Source organism: Hyperolius riggenbachi, chromosome 1, assembly GCF_040937935.1.
Source record: "Hyperolius riggenbachi isolate aHypRig1 chromosome 1, aHypRig1.pri, whole genome shotgun sequence".
NCBI classification, from domain to species: Eukaryota; Metazoa; Chordata; class Amphibia; order Anura; family Hyperoliidae; genus Hyperolius; species Hyperolius riggenbachi.
The window spans coordinates 568,879,051-568,897,900 of NC_090646.1; the positions used below are offsets into that span (position 1 = coordinate 568,879,051).

Sequence of the window (18,850 nt, forward strand, 5' to 3'; positions counted from 1 at the left end):
TGAAAAGGATTGGTGTTTCTTTAACAGTTTCACAGCATCAGAACTTTGTTTTTCTTACCAAAGCATCATTTTTAGCTGCATTTTTAGCTAAGCTCCACCCATCAAAGAAAACTGCCCAAGCGTTTTTTTCCCCCTGATGCTGTGCAAAGCATGATGGGATTTCCTATGTTGTTATTCATGTTGCCTAGCAACTGGGAGGAGTGATCAGCACACAGGACAGTTGGAACTGTGTCTCATGCTCCCCGTCACCTCCTTTCAACCAAAAAGATGGCTGCCCTTATGAAATCAAACATTTGCCTGTTCTTTTAAAACAGGACAATTTGTAAAATCAAAACGCTCAAACCCCCTGCTAGTTCAACCAATGGGTGCAGGATCTGGGAAGCCAGGCCAGTCCAAGATATATACAGAAAGATCTGCAAACCAAGCAGTGGTAGAAAAACGCTGGTATTCTTTATTCAAAAATTCCACATGGCAAATGTGATTTTACTGCAATTGCCATGTGGAATTTTTGAATAAAGAATACCAGCGTTTTTCTACCACTGCTTGGTTTGCGGATCCCTCTGTATATATCTTTTAAAACAGGGTGGGTAAGAGATTATATTACCTATCTATTTTAATTAGCATAACTAATGTAACTTAATGACAGTATGTTTGCTTAGGCTGAAGTTCCTCTTTAACATTTTATTTAATTGCCACAGCTTAGATTAACTTCCAATCGACCTTATACATGCCATGCTTATGTGATTTCCGCACTAGCTCCTCCGCATCTTCCAACAGGAACCTAAAAGGTTAAACATCCGAAGGGCTGCAGGGGAAATCTCTTTTGTTTCACTCTCTCTCTCCTCCGCTGCCTAGGAGTTGGAAAAGCTTGTTCCTCCCGAGAAGCGATCGCATCCTATTAGCATCTGATCAGCGGGATTTGCAGGAGACAGGGGCTGTTTCTACTGGCTCTCTGCTCCTGTCAGTCATAGGTAATCCCTATCTGTGAGTCACATCTCCCGCACAGTCTCCGCAATGTTTTCGACATACAAGAGCTGCCGGTAATCACAGAACATATTTCTGGGCTTTACCGCATGTTGTAACCTTCATGAATTTACATTTGCTAACATTTGTTGAGGTGTTTACAGCATGAGTCGGTAATTTACCTCACTGCTCAGTAACTTCAGCTTGCCATGCGGTAACAGCCTTGATGAATTGACATTTTACAAAATGTTCAGAAAAATAAGCTGTTTTCATCATTACCAAATGCGATAATGCTTGATGAATTGAAGCCATTGTCATTATAAAATAGAGTTATAATGCCCTCAGACAGTGCTACAGAATTGTTACAAAAATACCTTAATGTATCATCTATATTTCAAAACAAAAACAAAATTCATCACACAAATAAAGACAAAAAAAGACATAGCAGCACATCCTCCTCTGCAATCTACCTTTAAAGGGATACTTAAGCCATTGATAAAAAAAAAATCAGTTTTACTCACCTGGGGCTTCTACCAGCCCCCTGCAGCCGTCCCGTGCCCTCACAGTCACTCACAGATTCTCCTGTCCCCCGCCGCCAGCTAGTTTTGTTTTCGCAGGCACAGGCACAGGACACTGTTGCGGACGGGAATGTGAAGAAGGCTACATGTGGCCAGGCCTGACGGCGAAACAAAACTAGATAGTGCTGGGGGACAGGAGGATCTGTGAGTGACTGCGAGGGCAAACATATTTCATTAGAAATATATACAGTAAATATATCAGTACAGTCAGATACTTCAAACTAATTATCTCAGCAAATTTCAAGTATTTTATGCTGGCGGTTTCCTTGATCACTGCTCAACTTTAACTACATCTACAGTGATGTGCTTTATTGTGAAAACTGCCTATATCAGCTGTTATTAAGAGGGAGATGATTATATCTAATGGTGCATACACCGAGTCAGCATCCCCACGGACATGTAGAATCACTCCTAACAGTGGAATGAATGTGTAAAGTTGAAAAAGAATGTGGTAAGTTTTACTTCCTGCTTTGTGCAGACTTGTGAACCAACAAGGCAGAAAGGGAGGGGGCTCTATATATGTAGCACTAAACTGTACAATGTTGCCATAACTCCTAGCACGTTTTATAAAATAGTTCTAGCAACTACACACTGCGGTTAAGATAGAGCATTTAATGTCTTGTATAGTGTTAATGTAGCGGCCAGGTTGCAGAATGTAGGTACCTACTGGGGTATTCGTAAAAGTAGGGTAGGTTGCACAGATAATCTGTTGGTACTTTTGTATATGAAATCTGTACGGTAGCCACTGTCACTGCTTACCTGTAGTTTTATTATAAAGTGGAATGTCTCATCTGCCTCTGGCAAGTCATCATCACACACAGAGATGTAGACAGTGCGGCTTGTCTCCCAGTCAGGTATGAAGGCAGCAGTGGCTGTAGATATAAAATCTCCCGTATCTTTTTCCACCAGCTAAAACAACAACCAAAAAAGAAGTACAATAAAGATGGGAAAGATTTTACTAATACTTATTTCGTAGACACAGCAAAACATTCTTTTTGTAATTACATTACAGAGAGAATGCCTACCTGCTTACTAAAAAAATGAATCTTGCACGTTTGATTACAGCCAGTGCTCGGCCATTTTGATTGACGCCTTTTAGGCCTGTGGCCCACTAGAGCACTTTTAGCAGCAATTTGTGCTTTTTAGGAATTGCAAGTGATTCCAAAAGGGCTTCGCTACTGAAAGTGAATGTCCATGATCCTATTGAAGCAATTTACCGACATTGCAATCGCTCTGCATGCAGCATTTCCAGAGCAATATCATAGGAGAAAACTGGGTCCAAAACGGTTTCCCCCTAAAATTGCTCAGGAAATCGTTCCACATTTAAAGGAATACTATTGATTAAAACAACTTTTCTTTTTTAATGCTGTATGTTAAGACACACATTACCACAAGTACTTGGAGCAATTTCCTTCCTCACACAGCTCTGCCTCTCTGTTGTAAAATCTTCCATCAGTTTTAGATTCAAAAGTGTCGGCCTCTTACAGGGCTAGACCAGGTTCCTGCACGGGGGAAGGGGGGGGGGGGGGGGGACAGACGGACCTTGCTGAAAGAATCTTCTTATTCAGAACTACAGCAATGGATGAATGACAACTGGCTGAAACTAAATGCAGACAAAACTGAAGTCCTTCTGATAGGAGGGCAGAGCATGATAACAAAACAACTTAACTTGCAGTCTTCACCACTGGGAATAGGAGGCACGGATCTGCGCAGCTCTGATCATGTGCGTAGCCTGGGAGTTCTAATTGATTGGGATTTAAACTTCAGAACTCAAATCTCTGCTATGGTGAAATCATCCTATTTTCACCTGAAGAACATTGCAAAAATCAAGCACCTCATACCCCCAGAAGATCTGCCAACCTTAGTCCACGCCTTCATCACATCCCGACTGGACTACTGCAATGCTCTCTACACTGGCCTTCCAAAAAAAGGTCTTATACCGACTACAGCTGATACAGAATACTGCTGCCAGACTGCTAACCAACCAACCCCGTTACTGACACATAACGCCAGTCCTGCACTCCCTTCACTGGCTACCTATAGAATGGAGGGTCCTATTCAAGATCGGCCTACTGACATTTAAATCCCTGAATAATTTAGGCCCTGGATACATGAAAGATATGTTGCAGCTGCGTAGCAATCCCCGCATTCTCAGATCAACAGGTTCTAATAATCTAGTCATACCCAGAGTCCACTTGGAAACTTTTGGTCCCAGAGCCTTCTGTCATGCTGCCCCTACGTTTTGGAACTCCTTACCTCAACAGATCAGGACAGCTCCATCCCTGGACGTGTTTAAATCCAGACTGAAAACCCACCTGTTCAGTTTGGCATTTGCAGAAATATAACTTTTGTTGTGTGAATACTTCATCCTACTAATTACAGAATCTGAGAGAGCCTAAGCGCTTTGAGTCCTATGGGAGAAAAGCCCTATAGAAATGTTATTGTATTGTATTGTATTGTATAAGGGGTTAAAGATTCCAGTAATGTGTGTTTATTATCTTTGCTTCTCTGACTGATAAAGATCCTAATAATGCCTATGTTAACAGTGTCTCTCCCTCTAAGCACAGCACCACATAGCAGCAAAGTAGATGCAGCCTGGAGTGAAAAGTCACAAGCCAGTCAGTCAGTCAGTCAGTCAGGAATAATGTATACACATCTCCCTGCTAGTTACATTACAGCAATATTACAGCACATCTAGCTACATGTTACCTCCTCAGATCAGCCTCCTCCTCATGTCTCCTGCATGCTGTGACATAGTGAAGTATATTTGTGAGCTGTGTGAGGAATGAAGGATGATTTTTAAGCAGGGAGAGAGAACTGGGGGAATAAATAAAGTGCCCCTAGCACTAGTGGTAGTGTGTACCCTAATATAGAGTATTAAAAAAAAAAGTCATTTTAATTGATAGTGCTCCCTTAAGTGGCAAAATCACTTTCTAAAAAACTACAGTGTTTTTGAGAGAGTTTTGCAATTATAAGTAGGTTTTAGACCTTGTGCTGATTGGAGAGATGCTGGGGGCACCATCCATTCTCTTTGGCCCTGTTTACAGAGGTCGGTTGCGTTGCAGAATAATTCTGCATGTCAACTCACTGCCCATACAACTCTATGGGCTTGATTCAGTAAACGGGGCTAACCTACTTAGCACGCCTAAAGAGCTTAGGCGTGTTAACCAGGGTGCTAAGTAGGTTAGCGCTGTTTCTACAATCAGATCGCGCACAAAGTCCCACGCGCAAATCTTTGCACGCGTAAAGTCTGGTGCGCGCAAAACGTTGCATAGATGTGAATGGGCACTTCGCGCGCACCGCACTGTGTGCGCGGCAAGGTTTTGCACACGTGTCTTTGCTCGCGATCTAAGTTTAACATGCCCAAACTGAGTTTAGGCGTGATAATGGCCTTTTCAGAAGCGTGCTAACAGTTAGCACTGCTTACTGAATCAAGCCCTATGAGTCTGTTCGCAGTTCTGCATTGTGACTGATCCTGTTATTCTAACTCAACTGACCACTGTGAACCTAGCCTAAGAGCTCTTCTTTTGAGTTGATGCAGTCCCATCAGCCCCATCACTGCAGAACCATGGGTTAGGCCTCGATCACATCATATGCGCTTCCGTGTGGATATGGAAGCGCATATGATGTGCTGAAACGCAGGAACGGCAGAAGGGCATAGACTGCCCTTCTACCGTTCACATCTACTGCGCTCTGCAGCAGTATGATGCGCTGGGAAGCGCTTGCGTACTACTGGCTGCATTTTGCCCGGAAGCGCAGAGCTGATCCCATCACTGTCAATGGATGGGATCAGCAGCGCAGCGGGCAGCGGCGCAGATGGCGTGCGATCGGATGCGATGCATTCGGATCACACGGCCATCTGCGCTCCTCAGATGTGAACGAGGCCTTAATCACACATCAGCTCTAGATTTGTATCCAAAATCAATATAAAGCCTTATTCTAAAATTACTGTTCTTTTTTCTCTCCTATTTTGGTATGCAAAGTGCAAATAACCAAAAGAGGAGAAAAAATAAAACAGTCATTTTAGAATAAGGCCTTCTCCCAGTCATAACACCAAAGCGTCCTACACAATACATTATCAGATTGGAATGCAACTGTCAATTTGGTTTGCAATCACAATTGTGATCATTATTACTCAGGGTTCTCTGGTGACAGCCTTGCCAAAATTTGTAGACTTAGTGGGATCGTGTGGCAGGGTAATATCATTAAATTACATAAGAAGTATCCAGAAATGTGAAAAAAATGATGTGGTTTATTTGTCACCTTGCAGCATTATCTGGATTGAAGTGTACCAGAGACAAAAAAAAGTGTTATACATACCTGGGGCTTCTTGCAGCCCCATGCACACGGATCACTCCCTATGTATAAAACTTTTTGGTTTCTTTTAACCATTTCAGCCCGCAGGTATTTTTCAGCTTATGGAATTTTCACATTTCAGCGCGCCTCCCTTTCATTCCGCAATAACTTTATCACAAAGAAAAGATCTATACTTTTGTTTTTTCCTCCACCAATTAGGCTTTCTTTTGGTGGTACATTATGTTAAGAATTATTTTATTCTAAATGCATTTTAATGGGAATAATAAAAAAAAATGGAAAAAATCATTATTTCTCGGTTTCGGTCATTAGTTTTAAAATAATACATACTACCGTAATTAAAATCCACACACTTTATTTGCCCATTTGTCCCAGTTATTGATACGTTAAAATGATATCGTGAAAATATTTTATTTGGAAATAAAGGTGCATTTTTTCATTTTTACATCCATCACTAATTTTTAGCCCATAAATGAATAATAATATGCCCTCTTGACATACATATTAAAAAATGTTTATTCCCTAAACACAGTAGGTGTCATTTTACTATCTGGCCACAAGATGTCCCTATTGAGTACTTCCTATTCACGTACAATGAGTACGCTATAGGAAACAATGTGTAGCTACACTGTAACTAGGGAAGTGACGCAGGCATCAATGGATGCCTGCAGGGAGATTAATGAATGGAAACTCTGTTCCCATTCATAAGTTTAACGATCAGCAGCGGTAAGCGGTGGAAATCAGTGGCGGGAGGAAGCACGGCGGCTCTATTTAAGAATAAACACAGTTTTAGAACAAAAACAGTGTTCATTCCCAGGGAACGATAATGGATTGGCTCAGGGGACTTTTGTCCCCAGCAGCCAATCCTCCCCGCTCCTGACAACATCGCGATCACGGGCATCCGCCCGCACGATCGCCCACACAGCCCCCTAAGTTGCATGGACATGACTATCGCGTCCCTGCGCCTGTAGCAGCTGCCGCTGCGGACGATAGTCTCACGCCCCAGCAGCAGAAATGGTTAAAGGACACCTGAAGTGAGAGGGATATGGAGGCTGCCATATTTATTTCCTTTTAAGCAATACCATTTGCCTGCTTGTCCTGCTGATGCTCTGCCTCTAATACTTTTAGCCATAGGCCCTGAACAAGCATGCAGCAGATCAGGTGTTTCTGACAATATTGTCAGATCTGACAAGATTAGATGCTTGCCTATTCCTGGTGTTATTGAGCTACTACTTTAGCCAAACAGATCAGTAGGGCTGCCAGGCAACTGGAATCATGTAAAAGGAAATAAATATGGCAGCCTCTATACTATTCTTACTTCAGTTGTCTTTTAAAGCGGACCCAAACCAAATCTGTCTGCTCTTGGGCTTGAAAATGGACCCAAACCAAACTATTTAGCTGCACCACTCTGACACATACAAAGATAAACACTCCTTCAAGCCTATGAGCATTTCAGTGCATTCTTTTCACCCTTCTCTTTGCCACCTGTTTAACTAGGGTTATACAGGTGGCAGCCATTACTTCTGAGCTTAGTAGGAAGTTTTAGATCATGGGTGTGTTTGTCATCAGCTACCCTCCCTCACACGGGCGTCGTCTATGTGAAATCTCATACAAGCTGAGATCACCTCCCCTGTGACATCATCAGTAGCAGCCGGTGTTTTGTTTTTTATCTCCTCCACCAGTCTGCAGGATTCTGTCCTGGCAATATGAAAGGAAGGGAGGGGTTCCTCCAATAAATGTAAAATATTTTATATTTGTCATCATGCAGCTGAAAAAAGGCTGCTTTTTATTATTATAAGTTAGAAAATAGATTTTATTTCTGAAATCTTGTATTTTTAATTTGGGTCCACTTTAAGTCTTTAAACTGAAAATAGAATGGCACATATACAGTGGCTTGCAAAAGTATTCGGCCCCCTTGAAGTTTTCCACATTTTGTCACATTACTGCCACAAACATGAATCAATTTTATTGGAATTTCACGTGAAAGACCAATATAAAGTGGTGTACACGTGAGAAGTGGAACGAAAATCATACATGATTCCAAACATTTTTTACAAGTCAATAACTGCAAAGTGGGGTGTGCGTAATTATTCAGCCCCCTTTGGTCTGAGTGCAGTTAGTTGCCCATAGACATTGCCTAATGAGTGCTAATGACTAAATAGAGTGCACCTGTGTTTAATCTAATGTCAGTACAAATACAGCTGCTCTGTGACGGCCTCATAGGTTGTCTAAGAGAATCTTGTTAGCAACAACACCATGAAGTCCAAAGAACACACCAGACAGGTCAGGGATAAAGTTATTGAGAAATTTAAAACAGGCTTAGGCTACAAAAAGATTTCCAAAGCCTTGAACATGCCACGTAGCACTGTTCAAGTGATCATTGAGAAATGGAAGGAGTATGGCACAACTGTAAACCTACCAAAACAAGGTCGTCCACCTAAACTCACAGGCCGAACAAGGATAGGCTAATCAGAAATGCAATCAAGAGGCCCATGGTGACTCTGGACGAGCTGCAGAGATCTACAGCTCAGGTGGGGGAATCTGTCCATAGGACAACTATTAGTCGTGCACTGCACAAAGTGGGCCTTAATGGAAGAGTGGCAAGAAGAAAGCCATTATTAACAGAAAGCATAAGAAGTCCCGTTTGCAGTTTGCCAAAAGCCATGTGGGGGACACAGCAAACATGTGGAAGAAGGTCCTCTGGTCGGATGAGACCAAAATGGAATTTTTTGGCCAAAATGTAAAACGCTATGTGTGGCAGAAAACTAACACTGCACATCACTCAAAACACACCATCCCCACTGTCAAATATGGTGGTGGCAGCATCATGCTCTGGGGGTGCTTCTCTTCAGCAGGGACAGGGAAGCTGGTCAAAGTTGATAGGAAGATGGATGGAGCCAAATACAGGGCAATCTTGGAAGAAAACCTCTTGGAGACAGCAAAAGACTTGAGACTGGGGCGGAGGTTCACCTTCCAGCAGGACAACGACCCTAAACATAAAGCTAGGGCAACAATGGAATGGTCCAGATCTAAATCCAATCGAGAATCTGTGGCAAGATCTGAAAACTGCTGTTTACAAACGCTGTCCATCTAATCTGACTGAGCTGGAGCTGTTTTGCAAAGAAGAAAGGGCAAGGATTTCAGTCTCTAGATATGCAAAGCTGGTAGAGACATACCCTAAAAGACTGGCAGCTGTAATTGCAGCAAAAGGTGGTTCTACAAAGTATTGACTCAGGGGGCTGAATAGTTACGCACACCCCACTTTGCAGTTATTGATTTGTAAAACATGTTTGGAATAATGTATGATTTTCGTTCCACTTCTCACATGTACACCACTGTGTATTTGTCTTTCACGTGGAATTACAATAAGATTGATTCATGTTTGTGGCAGTAATGTGACAAAATGTGGAAAACTTCAAGGGGGCCGTATACTTTTGCAAGCCACTGTATATTACATATACTTGTAGAGGATGGACGCTGCTACCAGCATCTCTTCAGTCATTTTCAAATATTTCAAGCAACATGGAGGAGCACAAGCTGCAAATAACAGGATAAGATTCTCCAAGCAACATAGAAGAATGTTATCTCCGGAGGAAACAGTGGATCAAGCTGGGGGTGAACCCTGAATATGTTTATTAACATTTAAAAGATAATAAAATATTACATCAGTGTGGTGTATAGAGTGAGCGTTTATATATAAAGTAAATAGGTAAGGGGTCTGCTGAAAGACCCCTTCCAGCAATTTACCCAAATTAAGGTTGCAATTTAGTTACTTCTTTATTAAAGGGGGTTATCATGGTTACCAGGGTGCATTATAAGCCCCTTCATTGTATTACCCTCCTTTTGGGGGGAATCCAGAGGCATGGAAGGGTCCCATAGCCTTATCAATTGGACAAGAGAGGAGGTGAACTTCTACCCAAGTTTGTAAAGTAACACCCACATTAAACTCCTAGGCGGTAATCCTGAGCTAGGGTCAGGGTGGAAAACTGCAGCTCAGAGCGGTAATCCCGACCTGTGCTCGGGGTAGCCGCCGGAGGCTGTGTGCAGAGCAATGCGCGCAGCGGGCGTTTCAACATACCTCCCAGGGGATCACGACGTCGGCCGCCATTCTTCTTCCGCTCCTCTGAGGCTCTGCTTCCCCCTAGTGAGATCACCGGCTGTCATCATGACGACCGATAGCCAGCAATCTCACTTTAGGGTTTCAGCGCAACCCGGAGGATGGAGGGAAAACTGCAGCGCTGTAGCCAGGGAGGTGAGTGAATGCTGGAACTGCTGCAGATCTTCCTGGCAGCATGACTTTTTCCAGGTTATAGGGTCTGAAAGGCAGTGGTGCTCAGCAGAGCTCGAATATTCGAGTAGCTCGAATATTCGAGCTCTTTTCCAGCTATTCGAGCTCGGTATTCGAGCTCCGAATAGCTGTAGCTATTCGAATGGGCTATTCGAGTACACTCGAATAGCCCATTCACTATTCGAGCTATTCGAGCAAACGGCGCTATTCGAGCTCGGTACCGAGCTCGAATAGCGTCATAGCCCAGATTGATGTCCTTAGAGCCAATCAGAGGGCTCCCAGGCCCTCTGACGGCAGCCAATCACAGAGGGGGACCCTGGCCAGCCCCTACCCTATAAATAGCGGCCGCCATGTTCCGTTTCTCCGTGCTTGCCTGAGACTTGTACAGAGAGAGAGTTGCTCCTTTGTGCTTTGGCTTAGCAAGAGCTCTATTGTGGTCATTTACCTAGCGTTTTTGCTCACATACACCTCCTATACACACCTATATTGTTGTTAGTTAGTTAGACATTGTATTTTAGTTAGTAGCTTTTGTGTTACATAGAGACAGGCCAGCTGCTGCAGGCTTACAGCTTTAGGCCTCAGGGCCTTGCCTGTGTGGGCAGCTGTCCTCCTGTCCTCTGTTTATTTCTCTCTATTCTATACCAGTATTTCTGCTGTCCTTTACTACTGATTGTATTAGTATTGTAGTTATATACTGTAACTGTACTAGGACACTCACTGTCACTGTTCATAGGCTACTAGCTGCTCCTGCGTGTGTGCACTCACTTTCTGTGTACAAACTACACACACTCTATTTCCTTCTGATAACTGATTGATTATTGTAATTAGTTAGTTGTTTGTACTTACTGTTACTACTTACTCTTACTGTACTAGGAGTCTAGGACACTCAGTCACTGTTCATAGGCTACTAGCTCCTGCGTGTGTGCACTCACTGTCTGTGTACACACACTACACACACTCTATTTCCTTCTGATAACTGATTGCTTATTGTAATTAGTTAGTTGTACTTACTGTTACTACTTACTCTTACTGTACTAGGAGTCTAGGACACTCAGTCACTGTTCATAGGCTACTAGCTCCTGCGTGTGTGCACTCACTGTCTGTGTACACACACTACACACACTCTATTTCCTTCTGATAACTGATTGATTATTGTAATTAGTTAGTTGTTTGTACTTACTGTTACTACTTACTCTTACTGTACTAGGAGTCTAGGACACTCAGTCACTGTTCATAGGCTACTAGCTCCTGCGTGTGTGCACTCACTTTCTGTGTACACACTACACACACTCTATTTCCTTCTGATAACTGATTGGATATTGTAATTGATTATTGTAATTAGTTAGTTGTACTTACTGTTACTACTTACTGTACTAGGAGTCTAGGACACTCAGTCACTGTTCATAGGCTACTAGCTCCTGCGTGTGTGCACTCACTGTCTGTGTACACACACTACACACACTCTATTTCCTTCTGATAACTGATTGCTTATTGTAATTAGTTAGTTGTACTTACTGTTACTACTTACTCTTACTGTACTAGGAGTCTAGGACACTCAGTCACTGTTCATAGTCTACTAGCTCCTGCGTGTGTGCACTCACTGTCTGTGTACACACACTACACACACTCTATTTCCTTCTGATAACTGATTGATTATTGTAATTAGTTAGTTGTTTGTACTTACTGTTACTACTTACTCTTACTGTACTAGGAGTCTAGGACACTCAGTCACTGTTCATAGGCTACTAGCTCCTGCGTGTGTGCACTCACTTTCTGTGTACACACTACACACACTCTATTTCCTTCTGATAACTGATTGATTATTGTAATTGATTATTGTAATTAGTTAGTTGTACTTACTGTTACTACTTACTGTACTAGGAGTCTAGGACACTCAGTCACTGTTCATAGGCTACTAGCTCCTGCGTGTGTGCACTCACTGTCTGTGTACACACACTACACACACTCTATTTCCTTCTGATAACTGATTGCTTATTGTAATTAGTTAGTTGTACTTACTGTTACTACTTACTCTTACTGTACTAGGAGTCTAGGACACTCAGTCACTGTTCATAGTCTACTAGCTCCTGCGTGTGTGCACTCACTGTCTGTGTACACACACTACACACACTCTATTTCCTTCTGATAACTGATTGATTATTGTAATTAGTTAGTTGTTTGTACTTACTGTTACTACTTACTCTTACTGTACTAGGAGTCTAGGACACTCAGTCACTGTTCATAGGCTACTAGCTCCTGCGTGTGTGCACTCACTTTCTGTGTACACACTACACACACTCTATTTCCTTCTGATAACTGATTGATTATTGTAATTGATTATTGTAATTAGTTAGTTGTACTTACTGTTACTACTTACTGTACTAGGAGTCTAGGACACTCAGTCACTGTTCATAGGCTACTAGCTCCTGCGTGTGTGCACTCACTGTCTGTGTACACACACTACACACACTCTATTTCCTTCTGATAACTGATTGCTTATTGTAATTAGTTAGTTGTACTTACTGTTACTACTTACTCTTACTGTACTAGGAGTCTAGGACACTCAGTCACTGTTCATAGTCTACTAGCTCCTGCGTGTGTGCACTCACTGTCTGTGTACACACACTACACACACTCTATTTCCTTCTGATAACTGATTGATTATTGTAATTAGTTAGTTGTTTGTACTTACTGTTACTACTTACTCTTACTGTACTAGGAGTCTAGGACACTCAGTCACTGTTCATAGGCTACTAGCTCCTGCGTGTGTGCACTCACTTTCTGTGTACACACTACACACACTCTATTTCCTTCTGATAACTGATTGATTATTGTAATTGATTATTGTAATTAGTTAGTTGTACTTACTGTTACTACTTACTGTACTAGGAGTCTAGGACACTCAGTCACTGTTCATAGGCTACTAGCTCCTGCGTGTGTGCACTCACTGTCTGTGTACACACACTACACACACTCTATTTCCTTCTGATAACTGATTGCTTATTGTAATTAGGTAGTTGTACTTACTGTTACTACTTACTCTTACTGTACTAGGAGTCTAGGACACTCAGTCACTGTTCATAGTCTACTAGCTCCTGCGTGTGTGCACTCACTGTCTGTGTACACACACTACACACACTCTATTTCCTTCTGATAACTGATTGATTATTGTAATTAGTTAGTTGTTTGTACTTACTGTTACTACTTACTCTTACTGTACTAGGAGTCTAGGACACTCAGTCACTGTTCATAGGCTACTAGCTCCTGCGTGTGTGCACTCACTTTCTGTGTACACACTACACACACTCTATTTCCTTCTGATAACTGATTGATTATTGTAATTGATTATTGTAATTAGTTAGTTGTACTTACTGTTACTACTTACTGTACTAGGAGTCTAGGACACTCAGTCACTGTTCATAGGCTACTAGCTCCTGCGTGTGTGCACTCACTGTCTGTGTACACACACTACACACACTCTATTTCCTTCTGATAACTGATTGCTTATTGTAATTAGTTAGTTGTACTTACTGTTACTACTTACTCTTACTGTACTAGGAGTCTAGGACACTCAGTCACTGTTCATAGTCTACTAGCTCCTGCGTGTGTGCACTCACTGTCTGTGTACACACACTACACACACTCTATTTCCTTCTGATAACTGATTGATTATTGTAATTAGTTAGTTGTTTGTACTTACTGTTACTACTTACTCTTACTGTACTAGGAGTCTAGGACACTCAGTCACTGTTCATAGGCTACTAGCTCCTGCGTGTGTGCACTCACTGTCTGTGTACACACACTACACACACTCTATTTCCTTCTGATAACTGATTCATTATTGTAATTAGTTAGTTGTACTTACTGACTGTTACTACTTACTTACTTACTGTACTAGGGACACTCACTCAGTCACTGTTCATAGGCTAGCTCCTGCGCGTGTTTGCGCGTGCGTGCACTCACTGTCTGTAGTGTACACACACTAAATTTACTTGTGATTACTACTGATTATTGTAACTGCTAGTTGTACTTCCTGACTGTTACTACTTACTTACTGTACTAGGGACACTCACTCAGTCACCTCACCCACCAACCCACTCCATTAAAGTACCCCACTTTTCACCCGCCCTTTTAAAAAACTTTTGTCTATACGCCCAAAACATCGAAGATGTCTGGAAGTGGCAGCCAGCGCGGTTTGGGCAAGGGGAAGGGCAGCAAGGGAATCAGGAGGAGAGGGAGCAGCATTGTGGCAGGCCGCGGCCGCGCCACCATGCACAGTTCCGCAGCAGCAGCACCAGCGTCAGTGGCTAACATTCCTCCCATAGCCACTGGCCGTGGACGCCTTGGGCGCCGCCCAGCAGGAGCATCTGCAACTCACGCTGCAGAGACACAGCAGCAGCAGCGTGTAGCACCTGCTCCGATTTTCCTCCAGCCGGGTCGGAAACGTCCCATTGAGGAAAAGCATGCAGACACTGTGGTGCAACTCATGACGGAGGATGAGCAGCCCGCCATCAGCTCTGCATCCGAGGCCTCCACCCTCACCACCACCACCACCACCACCCCTGTTCGCAGCAGCCGCCCAGCAGGGTCTGGGGAGGAGGCCAGTTCACCGTCACAAGTTGGCGACCTGTCACTCAGCAGTATTTTTACCCCAGGCACCATCAGGGTATTGTCTGCTGTTGTTGGCGATTTTGAGGAGGAGATGCTGATGGGCACTTTGGGGGATGAGGGATTGGACAGCAAGACTGTGGCGACAGTCAAGCAGCCCATCCATGCATCAGGAGAGGAGTTTGGGGGGTCATCATCCCAGCAGGACATGTTTCAGGAGGGGGAGGATGATGATGACCCGGTGACAGACAGAGACTGGGTGCCACCACCTCCAGGGGATGTCGTCCTCAGCAGCTCTGAGGAGGAGGAGGAGGATGCTCTTGTGGGCCTTGCAAGGAGGCACATCATTGCAAGCACTGGCAGCAGTAGGCAGGTCCCACAGCCTGCTGGTGTCTCAGGCTCAGCAGCAGCAGCAGCAGCATCTGCCAGTACCACCACCAGCCGCACCCAAGCCCCCCAAGCCCCCCCCCCCAACCACCACAGGGAGACAGGCAGCAGCGCTTCCATGCCGTAGGGGGATGTTTCTGTCACCAATCTGGCGATATTTCACCATGCCCACTGTGTACAGCAAGTACGCCACTTGCAACCACTGTCAGCGGAAGTTGAGCAGAGGTGCAGACCCCTTAAAGTTCAGCACCAGCTCGCTCATCAACCACCTTGCTGCGAAACATTTCCACCAGCATGAGGAGTTCCAGAGGCTGAAGGCATCTGGTGCTGGCAGTGGCACCACACCCATCACTGCACAGCCTTCAGCAGCAGCAGCAACAGCAGCCACCCGCCCTCCTGCTCCTCCAGCAGCACCAGCAGGAGTGCGGAAACGCACTGCTCCTCCCCCCTCTGCAACTCCTGCCGCCGACACTGAGGCCTGTTCTGGCAGCCAGTCCTCAGTGGCCTCCTCCGCTGTGTCTGCTGATTCCCGTGCCAGCAAAAGGCCACGCCAGAGCCTTTTGAGCGAGTCCTTCCAGGGGGTGGTTAGGGCTCTGCCTCCCAGCAGCCGTCGCGTGCGGCAGCTGAACGGCTTGCTGGCACGGGCCATGTGCTCCCAACTCCTGCCGTACACGCTCATGCAGGAGGGGAGCGACATTCGTGCGCTGCTTGCTTGCGCAGCCCCAGACTGGCAGCTCCCCAGCAGACACTTTTTCTCCCGCAAGGCCATTCCTGCACTGCACCGCTTTGTGATGGCCAATGTGGAGCGAGGGCTGGAGCACGCGGTTGGTGAAAGGGTCCACGTCACCATGGACTCCTGGAGCAGCCGCTTCGGGACAGGCCGCTACCTGTCCTTCACTGTCCACTGGGTCAGCTTGGTGGAAGGGGGTGAGGATGGGAGAGCAGCAGCGGGCACAGCAGCAGCAGCAACACAGTGGGTGGTGCCACCCCGCAGGGTCAGGGGAACTGCAGCAGGTTCCTCCGATCCTCTGCCATCCTCCGGCACACCTGGCCAAACCCCCCGCCTCAGCAGCAGCGTGAAGGCCCGCCACTGCCAAGCGCTGCTGCACTTGGTCAGCCTTGGGAAGACCAAGCTGACGGCAACCCATGTGTTGGCCAAACTCCAGGAGCAGGAGAGGATTTGGCTGACCCCCAGAGGCCTCAGAGTCGGAGAGGTGGTGGCCGACAATGGGGCCAATCTGGTTGCCGCAATAGACAGGGGAAACCTGACCCACATCCCCTGTCTTGCCCACGTGCTGAACCTGGTGGTGCAGAAGTTCTTGCGCACCTACCAGGGGATGGGCGAACTGCTGGAAACGGCAAGGAACGTTGTGCGTCACTTCCGGCGCTCGGCTGCAGCCTGTGCGAGCCTGGAAGACGTGCAAAAGGAGCTGGATCTGCCACGCCATCGGCTGATCCTTGACGTTCCGACTCGCTGGAACTCCACCCTGGCGATGTTGGAGCGTCTGGTTGAACAGAAGCGCGCTGTCAAACAGTACCTTGCCCTGGCCACTGTTTCCGCCGCTCAGAGAAGGGACAAGACCAGCAACATCCCGTCCATCGTCCCCGATGATGACTGGAGGCACATGCAGCAGGTGTGCTTAGTGCTGGCTCCCTTTCTGCAGGCCACTAACATGGTGAGCAGGGACCATGCTATGGTCTGCGAGTGGGTGCCCCTGGTTTGTCTGCTGAACAGGGCCCTCGATGCTTTGCTGGAACAGGGAGCGGCAGCCTTGGACCAGCAGGAGCGGCAAGCAGCTGCACAGTCCACCTCTGAGGGGGAGGAGGAGGAGGACTTGGTGGAGGTCCCTGACCTTGCTGCTGATGAGGGGGAGCAGCACAGTGCAGCTGAGTTGGTGCGGGGGTGGAGAGAGGATGAGGCTGACGAGGCAGAGGAGGAGGATGAGGACAGCAGCACTGCCGTCGATGTGCCAGCAGACGTGGCCCGCCTCTTCCCAATGGCAGCGCACATGCTGACGTGCCTGCGCAGAGACCCCAGGGTGATCCAGATGAAGCAGAGGGAGGACATCTGGATCAGCATGATGTTGGACCCACGCCTCAAGGGGAAGTTGAGCCAGTTCCTGCCGCCTGCAGGAGGAGACCCAGCGCAACAAATAAGGAGCTTGCAGCAGGCCCTTGTTGAGCGCTTGGAGGAAGCCTTCCCCCAGCCTTCCACCCCCACTGTCCAGCAGCCAGCACAGAGGCAGCAGCAGGTGCCTGCATCCAGCAGCAAGCGCCCCACAGACCTGCTGTCTCTCAGCCACGAGCTCTACAGGACTGTAGAGGCTCCGGCAGCAGTGACTAGAGAGGAGGTGCATGCAGCAGCATCCTCCACCGGTCACAGCCAGCGCCTGACCCGCATGGTGGCTGACTACATGGGGTCCTATAGCGGGCTTGACAGCGATGCCCCTGTTGATCCCATGGAGTATTGGGTCAAGCGCCTGGAGATCTGGAGCGAGCTGGCGCAGTACGCCCTGGAAGTGCTGTCCTGCCCCCCTTCCAGCGTGCTGTCCGAGCGCTGCTTCAGTGCAGCTGGTGGTGTGGTCACCGAGAAACGCTCACGTCTGTCTCACAAGTCTGTGGACAGACTGACGTTTCTCAAGATGAACCAGGCGTGGGTGGAAGGCGAGTTCCTGGCCCCTGTTGTCGGCGAGAGGGGGACATGAACTGGCTAAGAACCATCGTTAATGTGCCTTACCACCCTTTACCACCTCCTGGCTCCTGCTCACTAAGCCAGCCTGGTTCACTTTGACTATTACGTCGCCTGCAGCCACACATTTTACACCTACAGTGGGCTGCTGTGTACTGCCCTTCTGCTGTCTGTCTGTGTTTCCCACTGCCAGGGTACACAGATTTACCTTCTGCTGCCACTCTGCCACCAGCTATTACGTCAAACAATAGCTATATATCTGTGTAATTTGTTTTACAAACAAAACCAAAAAACCATAAAAAAAAAAAAAAGGTTTAATTTTTCTGAGGTGCCCGGGTTGAAAACTGTGTTGTCCCAGTTGTGTATTGGACACGATGTGGGCTGCACGACCGCTGTCTGGGACCTCCTGTTGTGTTCATTTACGGCCTGGTATCACCGCTAGGTACCAGGGCTATTATGTCACGCTGCCTGCCTGCTGCCACACTCACACTACTCCTCCATTCCTCCTGCTGATGCTGCTGTCTGTCTGTGTTTCCCAACGCCAGGGTACACAGATTTACCTTCTGCTGCCACTCTGCCACCAGCTATTACGTCAAAAAATAGCTATATCTGTGTAATTGGTTGTAAAACCAAAACTACAAAACCATAAAAAAAAAAAAAAAAGGTTTAATTTTTCTGAGGTGCCCGGGTTGAAAACTGTGTTGTCCCAGTTGTGTATTGGACACAATGTGGGCTACACGACCGCTGTCTGGGACCTCCTGCCTGCTGTGTTTATTTACAGCCCTGGTATCACCGCTAGGTACCAGGGCTATTATGTCACGCTGCCTGCCTGCTGCCACACTCACACTACTCCTCCATTCCTCCTGCTGATGCTGCTGTCTGTCTGTGTTTCCCAACGCCAGGGTACACAGATTTACCTTCTGCTGCCACTCTGCCACCAGCTATTACGTCAAAAAATAGCTATATCTGTGTAATTGGTTGTAAAACCAAAACTACAAAACCATAAAAAAAAAAAAGGTTTAA

At 46.0% G+C, this 18,850-nt stretch overlaps 1 protein-coding gene across 1 annotated transcript in view; it reads right to left on the reverse strand.

The window, feature by feature from the left end:
• Positions 1-18,850, reverse strand: part of ADGRV1 (adhesion G protein-coupled receptor V1) — a 629,361-nt gene that overhangs the window by 529,059 nt on the left and 81,452 nt on the right. The window contains exon 4 of the mRNA XM_068247792.1: positions 2,301-2,450. Within this exon, the coding sequence (XP_068103893.1) occupies positions 2,301-2,450 (150 nt within the window). The remainder of the gene's footprint in view (positions 1-2,300; positions 2,451-18,850) is intronic.